This window comes from Equus quagga, chromosome 12 (assembly GCF_021613505.1).
Source record: "Equus quagga isolate Etosha38 chromosome 12, UCLA_HA_Equagga_1.0, whole genome shotgun sequence".
NCBI classification, from domain to species: domain Eukaryota; kingdom Metazoa; phylum Chordata; class Mammalia; order Perissodactyla; family Equidae; genus Equus; species Equus quagga.
The window spans coordinates 44,754,160-44,772,787 of record NC_060278.1 but is presented as its reverse complement, the minus strand read 5'-3'; the positions used below and the strand labels follow the sequence as shown (position 1 = coordinate 44,772,787).

Here is an 18,628-nt window from a genome sequence, read left to right as displayed (position 1 = left end):
TGATCATATAAAAGAAGATTCAAAGGAAATTTAGACAAATAAGTAAGTCATTATGAAGCAATAAATGAAGACAGTCCCAACTGGACTGACTTTAAAAAACAGTATATACGTGGGGCCTGCCCAGTGGCACAGCAATTAAGTTCGCACACTTTGCTTTGGCAGCCCGGGGTACCCCAGTTCAGATCCCAGGCACGGACCTATGCACCGCTTATCAAGCCATGCTGTGGCAGATGTCCCACATATAAAATGGAGGAAGATGGGCACAGATGTTAGCTCAGGGCCACTCTTCCTCAGCAAAACGAGGCAGATTGGAGGTGGGTATTAGCTCAGGGCTAATCTTCCCCCCCCCCCAAAAAAAAAACAGTATATACACACTTGTGTCATATTTAAGGATGTAGAAATATTTCCACACTTCCAAGTGGGAAAAAAAATATTTTATGTATTTAAACACTTGAAACACCCTATAGCTGACGTTCAGTTCACAGCAGAAAGTAAATAGTAGTTTCTCTCCACCTCACGAAATGAAGAGGTAGTCAAAAAGCATTTCCTTCCAGTGGAATGGGGGAAAATATAGCTATTATGGTTCTTAATGTTCTTTGTTTTTTTATGTACTTGGCTATGACCTCACCTGAGAGTCAGCTAGGAGTTCTAATCAGTTTAAAACAAACACTACCTTGAATCCTTGTGTCCACAGCCATTGAGGCCCAGCCTTCAATGTCCCTGATCTATAGACTAGTGCCGTTTGCTTCCGAAAATAAATGTTCAAACTAAAACTGTAGAAGAGCAGCTTGAGACACCCAGGACAGTGCAAAGAGGTTATCCGTCACATCAAAATTAAGAGACATGTTCAACTAACATCCCAAACAGCCAACCTCTTACTGAACACAGAGCGTGCACATTGTGAGTGGTCAGTATCTACAACCCACAAAGCGCTTTCCCAAGCCAAGCCAGTAGTTTCAAAGAGTCTTGTCTATACAGTCTGTTTATGTGGGTACCAGATTAAAAATGGGTGCTGTTGACATAACATTGGTCCTCCTGAGTTTTGCTAAGAGCTTGTCCGTGCTCACTCAGAGAGCCATCCAAAGATACTTCAATAGTCACTTCTGTGGTTTCTTGTCTCCCAAGGCTGTCACTTTGGTGTGTGTCTAGTGAGGGACCGCCATTGTGCTCAGCACAGCCATTGACATGGGCCAGAGGCAGAGGCCTAGGGGGACAACACAGTTGCTTCTCACAGCTCTTGGAGATGCAGGGTGAGCTGCAGAGCAACAGGTCCCCCTGCTCTGGAGGCTCCCTCACGTCCACCTTCTCAAACTGTACGGTCACGCTGTGGATTCCTGCCTCGTGGAAGATTTCTCGAATTTTGATGCTGGCATCCTGATAGTCCCCGTCTTTCTGAAACTTGATGTGCAGGGTGGCAATGATCTTTCCACTTATAAGCTCCCAGATGTGCACTTCATGTACACTGCTGATTCCGGGCACGTTGGAGAGTTTACTCACTAGAATAGAGAAGAGCGAACAATAGCCAAAGTGAGAGCTGTAAGTAACACATGGGACCACTCACCACAGGACAGATATGGACCCTTTAAGCAGTTTCACCAAAATGATGTATTTACTGAGAATAACAGGAAGAAAAATAGCTATACCTAGACAGGTACATTTTCCCATAATCTTCTTTCTCCTCTCTGAATTCCTACACTATACACTGTTAACCCATAAAAGGCAATTCAAGAAAATAAGTTTAACAACAACCAAAAAAATGCCCAGAGTTGTTGAGCTTACAAGAGAATGGACACCTTAATGGGCATATAAACTAGGATGCCTTTTTTTTTTTCCAGTTTTTTTTTTATTGAGTTATTGATAGGTTACAATCTCTTGAAATTTCAATTGTACATTAATGTTTGTCAGTCATGTTGTAGGTGCACCACTTCACCCTTTGTGCCCACCCCCCACCCCACCTTTCCCCTGGTATCCACTAAACTGTTCTTGGTCCATAGTTTTAAATTCCTCATATGAGTGGAGTCATACACAGATTATCTTTCTCTTGCTGGCTTATTTCACTTAACATAATTCTCTCAAGGTCCATCCATGTTATTGCAAACGGAATGATTTTGTTCTGTTTTGCAGCTGAGTAGTATTCCATTGTATATATGTACCACATCTTCTTTATTAAACTAGGATGCCTTTTTGAGAGGGGGTAACTTGGCAATATGAATCAAAAACTTATACCAGCAATTCTAGTACTAAGAATATAATCTAAAAGAAATAGCCAAATATTTATGTACAAGAATGGTTTGGGCAAACTTTGTATTAATGAAAAAATGGAAACAACAAGGAAATAGTTAAATCAGTTATATAATAGAATGTGATACAGCTGTTAACAAGTAAGTTGCATACTTAAGGATATGAGAAAAGGCATATAAGTATTTTTAGGAAAAAAAGCAAATAGCTAAACTGTATATATGGCATGATCTTTTTTTCTTTTTTTTTTCTTTTTTTTTACAAAACGTCAGTGTATATACACACAAAAATTTTCTAAGGCAGATAAAGTCTTGTTTTATTGAATGTTTGGTACAAAAATATTAAGAGTGGTCATTTCTGGGTGATAAGATTATGAGAGATTTCTACTATTTGACTCTTCTGCATTTTCCATACTTTCTAAAATGAGGGTGTATTTGGAGAAATGGTATTGAATGGTGATTATGAGCAAAACCCCTGTAGACAGCTAGAGTTTGAATCCCAGTTTAGTCATCTACTACCTGCATGACCTTAGACAATTTACCTAGCTCCTCTCTGCCTCAGTTTCCTAAATTAGGAATAAGAATAACAGTACCTCACAGGATTATTTTAAGTATTAAAATGAGTTAATACAAGTAAAGTACTTAGAAAAAGCCCTAGCATGTAGTGAATGCCATGAAAGTGTTGCTATTCTTATTACTATTTTTAATATCTCTTTTTAAATATATATATTATTGTGTTAAAAGTCAATATAAGCCAGTATAGGTCACAAATTGTTTTGTATATGATTTATCTTGTTTCCTCAACTGAGAAACAAGCTCCTAGAAGGCAAAGACGATGCCATCATTCTGTACGTCACGGCTTCAGAGGAGCAAGTCTAGCCACAGCCAGACAATGTATTAAGAACAATTCAAAGCTAATTTCAGGTATTTGTCATGAAATAAGGTCTTCCAACTTTCAGCCTCATCGTGGACCTGGGCTCTAGTTCATGTTCACTGGCTCCCTGGTGAAGCAATGACAGACAGCACAAAAGCAAACATGCATGAAAGAGAGAGAGTTCGACCTTCTGTTTGAGCAAAGCAAAGAAACAGATTTCATTACTGAATGAGGTCATGAATGATGTGAATTTAAAACACGGCCCTTTTTACGGTGTTATAAGAGCCGTGGTGAGTTGCATGCTCATAAAAATCAATTAACTAGATAGCAGGATCTAGAATATGAAAGAATGATTTGTGTTTTCAGAAAAAGGACAATAAAAATCAAGTGCTTGGCAGAGTGCTCTGTTTGAGCTTAAATAAATCTTTGACATGAAGATAAATACCCAGGAGTAGGTATTGACAAGTGCTACATTCTCAAAAATTTGCAGCTGAGTCAGAGAATCATGGGTTGCAAAGAACCTTTGATTCTTGGAGCCGTGAGGCATTTTACTAGGCTACAACACATGTGATGGATGTCTTTATTGCTTAGTGATTTTAAGTATTTCAGGATATATACGGCAAACACCACTCTGAAATGACGCTGGCCCTTCGGCCTGAAGAACATTAAGTGGGCAGTGGTTCTAGATCAGAATTCTCCAACTTACTCAGCTCTTCCATGTTGACTCCTTTGGGGACCATCTGCAGGAGAATAACAGCAGTCTCCTTGATGAGTGGGAAGGCAGATGACAAAATAATGATGACCATGACCACAGTCAGGCTGGGGTCAATGTAGCACTGCCAGTTACACGGGTCCTCAGTTTTCAGGGGACGCACATAGAATATGATGGCTGTGATGACCACAATCACTGACCCCAGGGCATCTCCCATCACATGCAAAAGTACACCTGCCAGAAAGAAAGAAAGACCATTAAAGCACAGATCCAAGTTGGGGAGCCATGCGACACTCAGTGACTCAGGTTCCCAAGTCTATGAACACCTGTTGCTATTTGTTTTCTTTTTGGTTAAAACAGCAAGATGGATGTGAAGGAAAAAACAAATGGCAATTGCTTCACAGTTGCCCAGGCCACCATCCCAGGACCCAGAGAACCTAGAACAATCCAGGAGGATTCTGAGCTGCAGACGCCTGTGGGAAAAAGGACTGTGCTCATTCATAGTGCCACATGGCTGCCACCCGTCCAAGGGCACCAAGCTGGAACACAGAGGCTGTGCAAATGGTTTCTTTTTCTTTCAGACAAACGTCTGTGCTTTAAATTGCTTTAAACATTTTTAAGAAGAGAAGCAACTAAGATATGTCATGAGAGTGGTTCTTTTGATTCCTGCTCTTGCCTCTATCTAGATCCATTTTCCTTCCTTATACACATTTGCCTACTACTACCTTAGCTCGTGGTCATTTAAATCGCAATTTGTTTAAGAAGGCCTCAGAACAGTGACTCCAGCAGTGGTCCCACTGAATAGAGAACCATTTGTCACAATAAAATAAAATTAAAATTCTACAGATAATAACAAAAATTGTCAACGCCTATAATGAAGGGACCGTTTCGAAAGGTTTTGATTGTGATACAGATAACATGCAATCCTAGCAAAGAAGATCTGGTGTCCAGTTGTTTGTCAGCAAACAACACAGACTAAACTGGGGTTTAGTGAAGTAGGTGAAAGCTTTGTCAGAAGGATTATAAAATATAAACGCAAAGTATTTTTATGCAGAATGCAACACCAGAATCTTGCTATTCAAAGTATGGTTTGCAGACTAGCAGCATCAGAATCCCCTGGGAGCTTGTGAGAAATGCAGAATCTCGGGCCCCTCCTTGGATCTGTTGAATCCGAGTGTACATTTTAACAAGATCCCCGGGCGATTCAAAAGTTTCCAAGCCCTGCTCTAGAAGAAAGCATATAGATTAAGAAAGGTCTTCTTTGTCTCTCAAAGTATCCCACAGATTCACTCAGTAGAACTAATAATAATCCAAAATACTAACAACTCACTCATGGCAACGACTGAACAGTCTCCCTTGGGCTTTAGTCGAGCTAATTGCTCCTCTTGGCAACACTTCTAGGATTCTAAGCAGCATCGTAGGTAAAATAACATTCCGTAAACATACTAAAAAACAGGAATGAAAAGAACCCCCACATTTCCTTCTGGCTGAGTGTTTATTTATGGTATTAGAACCTTGGTTTACTAAATGCATTGAATGATCCCATTTTCCAATTCTGCGCTCCCTTTTCCCTCACCTCACCCCCAAAGGAGCTTCTTACTCCCCGGGACCTGTCCTGAGCCATAAAGGGAAACTCAGAATGTTCCCAAGAGTTGGTCTACATGACGTATTCCCACAGGAGGAACTGAAGGAGCTGAAGATCGAAGCTTTAACTCTCTTGAAGGCAGGACAAAATATTACCATAAAAATAGAAAGACCAAATAGTTCCCCCACACACTTGACATCACTTTCACTGCCTGAGACATGCGTTATTCTCTCAATGTTTCTGCATGTCAGCCTTGTTTCCTCCATTAGACTACAAGCAACATGAAGTTTACAATGCAGCTACTCAATACAACTGCATTTTATGGTTAGTAAAGTCATAACTCCATGAGACAGAGTAACTCTTGTCTTTTACTTAATAATAACTGTAATGCCAGCTGTCACCAGGCATGTTTTAAGTATGTTACATGTATTTACACATTAAGTCCTCTTAAGGACTCCCTAAGGTGGTTACTGTCTCCATTTTACAAATGAGGAAACTAAGTCACAGAGTAACTAAATGACTTGTCCAAGATCACACAGCCAGAAAGTGTGAGAGTGAGAATATAAGTCTGGGGAGTCTGACGAGAGAACCACTGCATTCTGCCTCATACAAATCCTAAGTTCCAATTTCAGGTTTTCCTTCTGAGAAATCTCACTACCTACCCCTAACAACTACATAAAATAGCTTTCAGATCTATTTTTCAATAATCCACAGTAAAAATCATATCTTGCATCCTAGCATACACATTGAAACAAATATTTCATGAAAAAATAAAACCTATCCTTACATATGACTTATTACCATTTTCTGTTCTATTTCATTCAGTTCTAGTTAATTTTCTAAATGTTGATCATACTCTAGTAAATTGATTTTATGAACCAAACTATCATTACCTTCAGTTTGAAAAAGTACTTAAGGCATCATTTCACTAAATTCTTGAGATTGAATATGGCAATGTGTTTTCTGGCTTCTCATGCAAAGATGAAGAAGGCATTGTCATTATCCTCTGGGGACCACAGTCCATTGGCAGGATTCTGAGACAAGTGCATCAATAACCCCAAGGGGGAGAATTATTCCCTGTAAAGGGAAAGTTCCTCGAGAGGTGGGCAATGTGGGCAGGACTCTGAAGAGGAGACAGACTTCAACAGCAACAACGTTCCAGGCAGAGAATTCAAGGGAGGCTGCAGATGAGGACACACTTGTCAGACAACGTGGGAGACAGGTGCGCTAAATGTGGAGTCATAGACCCGGACAGCCTTTATGAGCCACGGACCTTGTGAAAGTCAACCTCGCTAAGCAACAAGATTCTCATCTGTGAAATGGGAATGATTATAACATCTGCCTCACTTCTCTCAGGGGCTTGTTCTGAAGAGCACGTGAAACAATGTCTGAAACCCTCTGAGAAGTAAGTGCACAGAACTGATGACAATAATGGGCACCATTTGTTGAGTGGGTCCTCCGAGCTGTTCCCACCACTCATGTAACTCTCACAACACAGTGATGCTGATACTGTGATTATCTCCATTATACAGATAGGGAAACTGAAGCTCAAAGAGGTTGAGTTACTTGTCCAAGGTCACTCAGCTAATACAAGGTAGAGGCAGAACTCAACCCAGATCTACCTGACTGAGCACTTCTCACCTAGCTCTAAGTGTGTGTTAAATGGTGGATGCAGGGGAGACCGTTAACGGGTGGCAGGAAGGTAAGGCTGTGGAAGGGGGAAGAGAAGGGCAGAAATGTCTAGAAAGGAGTGTTAGCACCAGAACAGCAAGCTCTTGAATGTCAGCAGTGTTAGGACCTTATTCTGGAGGCAGTACAGGTGTCTGAGCAGACTCTGATGCGATCACATCTGTGAATCAGAAAGACATATTAGGCAGTGCGATCGGAGAGACAGAGATTGCCACTTGGTAGACAACTCAATCGCCTGGTTAGTCAGAATGCTCACAGGGTAGCTTTGCAAAGACAGGACACCTCAGCACTTGGCCCTCCCTTGCTGTCTCTAGATGAAAATAAAACTCAGAAGAAACTGGCATATAACATGAATTGGCCATTCGACATAAACTGAAATTTGATGCATGTCCCGGCACTTGGAAAAGCCATCAATGCTGTTGACTTTATTGAATAACTGGAAACACGGTGCATTAGCACTGGGCATTAGCAAGTGGTTATGAAAGGATAAGAGATCTTTCTTATTGGGGAAAAAAAACAAAAGTTAGAAAGAAACATCTCATCAAAGGAGATTAATTTTCGAATGACATCAAGATTGCTATTCATCTATTTATATTTATACCCAAATAGAAAGGGCTAATTGCCTTTTTTTTTCTTTTTTTTTTTTGGTGAGGAAGATGCACCCTGAGCTAACATGCATTGCCAATCTTCCTCTTTTTTTGCTTGAGAAAGATTAGCCCTGAGCTAACATCTGTGCCAATCTTCCTCTGTTTTTTGTATGTCGGATGCCTCCACAGCATGACTGATAAGTGGAGTAGGTCTGTGCCCAGGATCTGAACCCACAAACCTGGGCCACTGAAGCAGAGTGTGCAGAATTTAAACCACTCAGCCATGGGGCTAGTCCCTAATTGTCTTTCTGACACTCCATTGCAACAGTTTTTAATGTATCATGTTTGATCCTATTAAATAAAATTGAGCTGAAATTTATATAATGTTACAAACCAATCTTACCTCAATTAAATAAATAAACAAATAAAATCAACCACTACAAAACACATTGACGAGAATTTTTAAGGAGCCTGCTTTTACTACGCTTTGTGGTAGAAGATGGAGTGTGTGTCTTAGAAGACATTTTTTTTACCTCACTGGAATAAGAGAACTAATAATGAAAATCAAGAAATGATTTTCATTCACAAGAATTCTTATTGTAGATCTGGGGGGACAGTCCTGCTTTCTAAAGCAGTGGCTTAAATGTCAGAAACGTCACCATTCAGTGGACGGTGGACACTGGAGCAGCAAGCCATCCTGCGTGGAGTCTAGAGGCAGTGTGCAATAATGGAAAGAGCTAGAAATGCACAGCAGTAGCCCAGGATTCCAGCCTTGCCTCTGCTGCCAGCCAGGGGACTTGGGATGTCACCAGACTCTCTGGATTCTGTTCCCTCATCTGTAATGTGAAGGGGTTGGGGTCCATTGTCCCTGAGGCCTTTCCAGCTCTAACATTCTGTGGTCCTTCCCCAGAATGTGGCTCCATGATGAGGACACATGACCCAAGGTGAGGCCAGCCTCACACTTAGCCCCAAATATGGAAACGCCCCTGTTAGCCATCACCTGGGCACTCATCACAAGCAGCAGGAATGATCTGAGCTCACCTGATGGTGAGTGAGTAAGTAAACAAGCTGAAGCATTGCAGGTGTGTACCCAGCAATTCCACTCACTCTCTGAATGACAGTAATGAGATTGTTACTCATACTAAATGACTCAATCGTGAATGGTACCTGGCACAGAGTACTAGGCATGCCATAAAAATGGTAGCTGGTTTCCTTCATGTGCCTGAGCACTTCACATGCTTTATCTCACAACCACCCCATGAAGTGGGTACTCTTATTATCCTCATTTTAAAGATGAGGGAATCGGAGGCTTAGAGAGGCTCCAGAACTTGCCCAAAGTCATATAGTCTTAAGGGGCAGAGCCAGGACCCAAACCCAGGCAGCTTGAGCCCAAATCTCAATCTCAGCCACTGCATTATTCACCTCTATTGGAAGCTAGAGGCGCACTTTTGTCAGGCCCTGTGGACCACAGGCCTCAGCATTTTACCACCGACATACTTCTATCCAGGAGCTCCAACAGCTTTGACTAAAAATTAAGAAGATCATACAAGTTTCCCTAGGCTATGCTTCCCAAACAAAGTCACAATATCTACTGGGGCCTATTCTTTATTCCTCTCTGCTTCTTTCCACTTACCTCTTCACTTTCTCTGTAACATAACATAAGAATGAATAATTAACAATCTCACTTATACATGGAATCTAAAAAATAAAACCAAGCTCATAGCTACAGAGAACAGATTGGCAAGGAGTGGGGGGGTGGGCAAAGTGGGTGAAGGAGGTCAAAAGGTACAAACCTCCATTTATAAAATAAATAAGTCATCGGGATGTAACACACAGCATAATCACTACAGCTAATAGTACTGTACTGTATCTTTGAAAGTTGCTAAGAAAGCAGATCTAAAAAGCTCTCATCACAAAAAAAAAATCAGAACTTTGTATGGTGACAGATATTAACTAGCCTTATTGTGAAGATCATTTCACAATATATACAAATATCAGATCATTACACTGTACACCTGAAACTAATATAATATGTTAATTATACCTCAATAATAAAAAAAGAATGAATAATTGACAGAACGTGCTTTGAACAGTTAAAGTGCGATGATAGTGAACTCCATCTTAAAAACCTACAATATATATATTTTTTAACTGAACCTTAAAAAGGAAAGAAATTAAAAGATAATGATTTTTCATTACAGATTCTTTCCAAAAAGATTCACCACCAAGCTCTTTCGAAATTCCCCTGTCGCGGTTAAATTTTTTAAAACTAATTCATTTAGAAATTTTGAGGAGCTTATGTGTTGTTGTTATTTTCTGATTTTCCCTATGGATCTATTGTGGGTATCACTTTGTAAAACAGATGTGAGACATTCAGAAATGAAGGTGCCTCCCACATTGTGAGTTTTTCTTTCCGTTATTTCCATCTGAGCCCCAGGACAGCTTCCCCAAACCATCTAGAGGTAAAAGTCTGCATAATCTTTGTTGAAATTCTCAGTCAAGATTGGGGATTGACCCCTCTCGAATCACTGTGAAGCAAAGTCTGTGTCCAAGAAGCTGGAAAGGAGAGATGCTGTGGACAATGTTGGTGTCTGGTGAGAATCGCACCTCTGAACTCCCTGGGCTGACCTCTGCCCAGTTCTGTGACCTTGAGCACATGGTAGAAGGGATGCTAATGATGTGAGTTCCAGAGACCTCACCAGAACTCCCACTTTGGGGATGGAAGTGGAGATTCAAGTGAGCCACCAGACCCATCACAAAAGCAGATTTCTGGCAGAAATAACTGAGGCAATGAGGGTCATTCATCAGTGCCACCTTGGACAGCAGCCCAGCTACTCTTTTCTTGCCTTTCTCAAAATGAGATTCAATTAAAATAGGCTGCATTTTATGTAGCGATATCCAGAGCAGGGCAAAATCAAGTGAAATTGTATCATGCCACTGCTCTGTGACACTCTGGAGCAGGCAGCTTTTAGCAGGGACCCAACTGGAGCAAGGATAAATCATTAGCAACTAGCTTCTCCCTCTGAATCGATGCAATGATTAGGCAAGAGACTAGGGTCATAGTCTCTGCGTGTCACTGGCCTACTTTCTAACCCACCTTATGAAAAGGCAAACAGAAATGAAGAGGACAGCACAGTCCACATGTGCCACTGAAAAAGATTTCAAATGGACCCAAAGTCAATCCTACCTCTGATATTCAGGGCTTCGGACTTTTTCTGCTTTTTCACAGTCTCTTCTGGCTCATTCTGGGTGTTCAGGGAATCACCTGCATTCAAAGAAGAAACCTTGTGTTGTGTATAAGTTCTACAAACAAAAAAAACCAAAGGACTCAAAAAAAGTTTTGTTATTTTAAATTCCTCCTAGCTTATCAGACCCCTTATCTCTCCACACACACAGCCCAGAATGGTCTATTTTGGCCTGAAAACAAGCCATGTAATCCACCTTTGGACTTCATCCACACTTCCATTCAAGTTAAAAGAAAAAAGAGGCAAGTGGGAGCCCGCCTGCACCCCAAACCCATAACTCCCAAGGGGGCAGAAGGATGGACAGAAGGGGGAGGGAGAAAAATAAAGTGTAGATGGCATCTAATGAAAGGAGGAGGGGTGGGAGTGCTCCTGTTGACCAATAATAATAACTGATTTCCAAGGAAATCAATACTGATAAACAGAGAGAATGGGGTGGGGGCGGGGGGGAGCCTGAGGATCCGGGAGAAAGAAAAAAAAGAAAGAAAGAAATCGTGGGGAATATGGTAAAATAGCAGAAGATAATTAAAGCTGGACTGCAGAGGAAACAGATTTAAAAAAAAAAAAAAAAAAGGCGGACGGGAAGGAAAAAACAGGGGGTGGGGTGAAGAGGAAGGGACCAGGACAGGCAGGGGGGGAGGAGTTGGGGCGGGGAGGGAAGATGGAGAAGCGGTCCAGAGGATGCAACCGAAAGGCACCTGCTACGTTTGAGAACACGGTCGCCCCCTCCTCCTTCTTCCTTTCCACCGAAGCCCCGCGGAGGGTCACGACCGAGTCCCGGCCGGCGTGCCACCGGCCCTCTGTGCCCTGCAGACCCCCGAGAGCGCCGCTAGGGCCGCCCTGGGCCAGCTGCTCCTGATGCTGCTGCTGGCGGCGGCGGCGGCGGCGGCCACAGCAGGCGAACCAGGAGGCCCAGTCCTGGAAGATGAGCAGCCCCACCACGTTGACCGCCAGCCCCAGGGCGCCCACGATGAGCACCAGCTCGGCGTCGTCGATGCGCTCGGGCCTGGCCAGGCGCAGCATGGCCTCCACGAAGATGGTGAAGCAGAGCGCGGTGAGGAAGACGGCGTTGCTGAGCGCGCCCACCACCTCGGCGCGCGCGTAGCCGTAGGTGGCCTTGAAGTCCCCGCTGGGGCGCCGCGCGATGTAGCCGGCGGTCAGCCCGACGCACAGCGAGATCAGGTCCGACAGCATGTTGAAGGAGTCGGAGATCAGCGCGATGGAGTTGCCCAGGTAGCCCGAGACCAGCTCGGCCACGAAGAAGGCGACGGTGAGCACGAGCATGAAGAGCAGCCGGCACGTCTTGCCCGAGTAGCGCCCCATGTTCCCGCCACCGCCGGTCGCCCCGCGCTGCCGCAACAGGTGGGCGCAGGCGGGCGCCCCTGACTCCGCCAATGCCCGGTCCCCGCCTCCCGGCCCGGGCGGCCTGCGCTGGGCCGTTTATAAGGCGGCGGCAGAGCGCCCCCAGGCTCTGCACGGCCAGAGTCTAAAGGAGTGGCCGCGGCGGCGATATCTGAAGACCTTACGCCGCCTCCCGGGTCCAGTCCTCCGCCCTGGCCTCCCTTGGCAGGTGGCCACGGGCCTATGTCTGTCCTTCTAGGACAGAACTGGGCAGAGAGGGGAGCTGCTGAGAAAAGGGGGCGTGTCTGGATGTCGCCTCACAGACACAGCAGAGGTGGGAGTCACCCAATGACCCCCGCTTCTCCAATCACTCCGATCGCCAATGCCCCAACGCCCTGACTGTACAGTCTCAGTGACGATGACTTTGACCGCTGTGAGCTGTATTCTCTGTGGACTTGGACACTTGTGCGTACGTGCCCAGGCGCTGCGTGCCTTACAGATTCCCCGTGAACCCGGGAAGGCCCTGGAGCGCTAACCCAGCCAACCCTGCCCTCCAGGGTGTTTCCTGCTGTCCATTTCCTGAAGTTTGGGCAGATTCCTCCCTCAGCACTCCCACTCCGCGACCACCTATGCAATGGCTATTTTACCCTCTCTTCTTGCTCACAGCCTTCGGAAGGGCACATCGTTTCTGTCACCTCCCCACCTGCCATGTCACAGTATCGGCTCAGTCCCCCATCTCTAGGATCTTCACTCACAAGGCCTCCTTCCCGGAGTGAACTGCAGGCAGCCCTGGAGGAGAGCGCACATCAGGCTTTTGTAAGCATGACATTCCCACCCAGCACACAGAAATGCATTTTCTCTATGGTGGACACACGTCGTTGGCCACCAGAGAAGCCAGGGCAGGCCTCCTCTGTGTGCTTGTCTCCTTCTCCATTGGAGAGAATATTCTGCTCACCCCCATGTGCCCCTGACAGCATGACCTGATATTCCCAGTTCAGTCAACTGACCTACATGGAGGTTTATTCCAAATAGAGCCTTTCATGTTGACAACAGGCTGTGTTCCAAGTGGAAGTTGTCCAGAAGAGAACTGCCTTCAGGACCCTGGGAGAGGCCGGGGACGGCCCCCCAGGAAGAAGGGAGTTTGCTGCTGGTCAGTTCAGGGAGGGGGCGGGGAGCCCTTGCAGGTTTCTTCACGGCTTATTTTTGTTTTATACGGTTGTCTCACTCCAAAAAGGATCTGAAGCTGATCTCTATTCTCCTCCCCCATCCCCAACCCCTGAACTTTAGCCATTCCTGAAAAAACACATCTGTTTTTGGCTTGGAAATGAATAAAAATGTCTCGCTCCAAAAAAGTCACAGAATCCATCAGCCGAAAGTTCTGACTCTAGCCCATTTATTGCCTTAGCCTTGTAAAATGTGATCTTGACCTTCAGTGATCAGACAAGGTCCTTAATCAAGCTAAAATATCCTTGATCTGAGGGTTCCACCTGAGCCTGTTAAGCATTCCCTGCCCACCTCCAGGAAAATATCTCTACACAGAGAACTTGAGGAAATTGATCATTTAAAATATTCTCTAAAAATTAGTACTAAAATGATCAATAATTTGAAAGAAGTAAGGAGATACAGGCTGATGAAAGTTTCAATGCTGTGTGGGCTTGTGCTAATTCCTTAATTGTCTGGGTTTACAGTAGTGATTTTCACTACTGTAAAAGGGAATAAGCATTTAATCCGCATACTGTTGTGAGGATTAAATGGGTTAATGAGTGTAAAGTGATTATAACAGTGTCTGGCACATATTAAGCACTCAATAAATGTTAGTTGCATGCTTAAAAAAAATAGAGGGCCTGGCCCAGTCGTGTAGTGGTTAAGTTCATGCATTCCACTTTGGCAGCCCGAGTTTGCAGGTTCAGATCCTGGGTGTGGACCTAGCACCACTCATCAAGCCATGCTGTGGTGGCATCCCACATACAAAATAGAGGAAGATTGGCACAGATGTTAGATTGGGGCCAATCTTTCTCACCAAAGAAAAAAAGAAAGAAAGCAGAAAGGAAGAAAAAAGGCGTGTGGAGTGAACAGGAAGAGATGGGGTGGGAGGAGGAGGGAAGGGCAAAGTTGTCCAAAGGTCCAATATTATCATTAGTGTATTAGTATTAGTATACTGGTATTACAGCACATGCATGACAGACTTACCCTCGAACCAGAGATGACACACTCTAATACAAGAGATGCCCCAGAACACTGCTCCCAGCCTAGTCTCTGGCTTATGCTGTCTTCAAACTATGAAACCTCTGAAACTTGTAACATATGACAGCAAGCAAAGCAGTCACAATAAGAGACTTTTGGAAGTCTCCTTTTGGAAATCACTTACAGTCTAACAGAGTCCCTGATGAGTGCATTTCTTTGTCATTCACAACTGAAAGAAAAAGCTGAGGTCAGCAGAAATCTATCACTCATGCCAAGTCATTCTCCTTAGCGAGGGCAGATAACAAGAATTATGTCACTGCCCCCGGAGGACAGTTGATAGAACTAGGAAGCCAGTGGCTGAGGAAGCAGAGGAGGGAGCTGACAGGGTCCGAGGAACTGCCCAGGGCTAGTTCCTCCCTTTAAGAAATGCTAAGGGTGTCAACAAAATGCGCTTCAGAAAAATGTGTTGATTAACTACAATTATATATATATACAGTTTATATATACATAGGTTATATGTATATAATCTGTTAACTGACAAAAATTTAGACTGCATCATCTACATGGCTGTAAATGATGGGGCTTCAGTAGCTTTTGTTGACTGAGCGCTGACTCTCTGCCCAGCCCTGTGCTGAGCACTTTATGGGCATCATCTCATTTCATCCTCATAATAGCCCCATAAAATAAGGACTGTTTTATAGGTGAGGCATCTAAAACCCAGAGATTTTAAGTAACTTGCCCAAGATCACACAGTCTGGAAAGGATAGACTCAAGAGCTGATCTAGGCATCAAATTTTAGAGTGCACATTCTTTGCCCCCACGTTATACTAATTTGATCATTTTTAACACTTTAGTTCTAAACAAATAATTGTGTGCGTGTGTGTGTGTGTGTGTGAGGAAGATTGGCCCTGTGCTATGATCTGCGCCAGTCTTCCTCTATTTTATGTGGGACGCCCCCACAGCATGACTGGAGGAGCAGTGTGTAGGTCTGCACTGGGATTCGAACCTGTGAACCCTGGGGCCCCCAAAGGGGAGCATGGAAACTTAACCACTATGCCACCAGGCAGCCCCAGAATTTTTTTTAAGTTCAGTTTTTACAGGTGCAGAACTCAGTGTGCCACCATCCATAAAGTCAGATTATGACACTAAAAGTTCTTTCTACACTGGTGTTTGACTCAGAAACTAACAAACCATTATTGTTTCAGAAATTGAAAAAGCAGCTGTTTTTGTTTTCATTTTTTAGTTCTACTTGACAAAAGAAGGTGCTCCCTTCAGGGAAGAGAGTGGACATCTTGTCCAAGGCACCAAATTCTTATTCAAAAGAAGAGGTAGCTCTTTTTCCCCGTAGCAACTGCCTCTAGATTTTAAATATGTCATCAAAAGATGGAGACTTCACCATCAGCCCAGGTCCAAAAGGGAATCGCTCCTCCAGATAGCTGAGGAATCTTGGGTACAAACTCAGTTCTTCATCAGTGAATTTATAGAATATATATATTTGTAACACTTCGGCTATAGAAAGGTACTGTTTGTACCCCAAAAGTATGCATTTTATCATTCAAAGCTTTTCAGAATACATTAAATTTAAGCGATTCTTGACTTGAGGTGACCACTATTTTTTTATTGATGGAGGCATGAGATGTGAAAAAGAGAAAAACCAGGCAGTGCTCAGCACGACTTCGAATGGGCTGTTGCTGGGGGAGCTACTCAGCAGCACTGTGAGTTGCAGCTCTGAGATTACCTTAGAGCTGCGCCCATCAACCTGCCAAGCGGCACCTACATCATTTCTCTGAAATGCCACATATTCTTGCAGCAAAGTGGTGTCTGCTCCTAGCACCAGCCCAGGAAGTGGTCAGAACACAAGCCTCGCCATCATATCAAATAATACAACTTGCTTATTGAGAAAAGACTCGACTCTGAAAAATTCTAAATTTGCACTCAGTTTAAGAAAACTGGAAAGGCAGAATAGCAGAGCAGTTAATAATTTGAGCTTTGGAGTCAGGCGGACTTGGAACCAATTTAGGGAGGGGGAAATATTTCCCTTCACCAAAGGATTCACGTAAGAGTTACTTTTAGAAAACGATAGACATTTAAGGATTTGTTTGCAACGTAATCTTAGGAGGGGTGAAACTTATGCAGACATAAGATAAAACATTTTCGAGTTCCTGCAACTGGAGGGGAGTTATGGTCCGAATGTCTGTGTCCCCTCTAAATTCATAGATTGAAATCCTAATCCCCACACAGGATGGTATGAGGAGGCGGGGCCTTTGGAAGATGTTAGGTTATGAGGTGGAACCCTCACTAATGGGATTTGTGCTCTTATAGGAGACCCCAGAGAGCTCCCTAGCCCCTTCTGCCATGTGAGGACACAGCAAAAAGGCTCTGCCTATGAACCCAGAAAAGAGTTCTCACCTAACTCTGCTGGCACCCTGATCCCAGACATCCAGCCTCCACAACCGTGGGCAATAAATCTCTGCTGTTTATAAGCCACTCAGTCTTAGCCAGACAGACTAAGCTAGGAAGTTCAAATTACAATTCTTCAACATATACAGAGTACAGGAACCCAGGTTACCAACTGTTGAGTACAGGGATGTAAAAGAATGACATTGCTTTTATGTCATACCAGGGACCATGGGTTGGGGCTGCTTGATACATTTAGCAGTGACGGGGCCACGTTATTCGGGCTCAGCTTGTCTTTGCGAGTACTGCAGTTCTGGTCTGTGTGCTTCTTACCATCTCCAGATCCCAAGGGCACACCAGACCCTCAATCAAGGGGAAACGCTATGGGTGAGGTTTGGAGAGAACAAGCAGGTGAAAGGGGGTATGGCTACTGGGAAGAGGAGGAAAAGAGTAGAGGCAGAACTGGGAATATAATAAGCACTTATCAGCCCAAATTCCTCATCACTTATGATAGCATTTGGAGTGGCGTTCCTCCTGCTTGGTGAATAGGAGGGAAAAAATTAGCTTTTGGACCATTTCCAATTCAAATGGAAGCAAAAGATCTAGAAGTCCTGAGAAACAGGGGGACTCCCCTTTGACGTTGATTCTAAACATGATAATAGTTTTTAGCTATAAGCTAAGTCCTGTATCATTTAATAATTTACAAAAAGCGTTCACATGTGCTGTTTAATGCCATCAGAAACAATCCTACATAAACAGCAAATTTCTTCACTGCTAGATTCACCTTATAGATTTCACTATATGAAAATGAGAAGGCCATTTGCCAAAGAAATTAAGGGAATAATTGGGGCATGGGATGAGTTAAAATAGAACCTATAAATAAATACCTTTACATTTATCTGCCAAAGGCACTGGTTGAATGCTCAGTGTTCTGTAGTGGAGACATGTAGGTTTGGAGCCACTCGGATCTGGGATCCGATCTTGGCTCTCTCAGTTACAGGCAGCTGGGCAAGTCACGCCACTTCTCTGCGTCTATGTCCTCAGCTATAATCTGGGGGTAGAGATGTCACTGTCTCACACAGCAGTTTTGAGAATGAAAGGAGAGAGTATGGTGGGAGGCCTTTCATGGTGCCTTCAGTAGATAATCACCAAATAGTGGCTCCTCTCGTTAACTTCTGGCTGTCATCATTCCCAGAACTGTTGTTGACTTCTAGAAGGTAACATGGTGGAAGCTCCTTCACAGCTATTTAGATTACTCTATTGTTTATAAGATCGTCTATTTCCCCTTGATTCAAATACTCTAATTAGCTTGGAAGTCATTAGCTATTGATTAAGCAAGTGTATTACAAATGTAAAATACTTATTAACAAAATACTTTGTGAATATAAAAATATTTAAAATAAAATATTTTACAAATCTAAAATTCCAAACTTCTCCACTATCATTGCTATATTTCTCCGCTGTCATATGCTATCCATCATGACCTTATTGTCTATTACGGTACAATAGAGGACTAGAGAGAATCAGGGTCAGTGGACTGGGTGACATAACTTTATTACCATCACAGAATGAGGGGCTGTGTTGAATACTGACATGAGGTCTGGAGGACAACTAAGATTCTTGACCTCTGACACTAAATTATTGTATAACTTAGATCAGTCACTAAATTTCTGGCCCTTAGTTTCCTAATCTGTAAAACACAAATAAGAACTTCATACTACTTAATGCATATAGTTTTGGGGGTTTTTTTTGAGGAAGATTAGCCCTGAGCTAATATCTG

At 43.5% G+C, this 18,628-nt stretch overlaps 1 protein-coding gene across 1 annotated transcript; it reads right to left on the bottom strand.

The window, feature by feature from the left end:
- Window positions 1-267: 267 nt before the first annotated feature.
- On the bottom strand, window positions 268-13,051 carry SLC30A10 (solute carrier family 30 member 10). The gene is made up of 4 exons (XM_046677974.1): window positions 11,625-13,051; window positions 10,872-10,949; window positions 3,818-4,057; window positions 268-1,496 (listed from the first exon to the last, which is right to left on the bottom strand). The coding sequence occupies exons 1-4, from the start codon at window positions 12,247-12,249 to the stop codon at window positions 1,000-1,002; spliced, it is 1,440 nt and encodes a 479-aa protein (XP_046533930.1). The 5' UTR covers window positions 12,250-13,051; the 3' UTR covers window positions 268-999.
- Window positions 13,052-18,628: the final 5,577 nt, after the last annotated feature.

Bases quoted from the DNA above. Each gene is read 5' to 3' on its own strand.
- SLC30A10 (XM_046677974.1), bottom strand. From the start codon at position 12,249: ATGGGGCGCTACTCGGGCAAGACGTGCCGGCTGCTCTTCATGCTCGTG. The intron at 10,950-11,624 runs GTGCCTTTCGGT...CTTTGAATGCAG, and splicing joins CGTGTTCTCAAACGTAGCAG to GTGATTCCCTGAACACCCAG. The intron at 1,497-3,817 runs GTAAGTTGGAGA...TCTCTATTCTAG, and splicing joins AGTCAACATGGAAGAGCTGA to TGAGTAAACTCTCCAACGTG.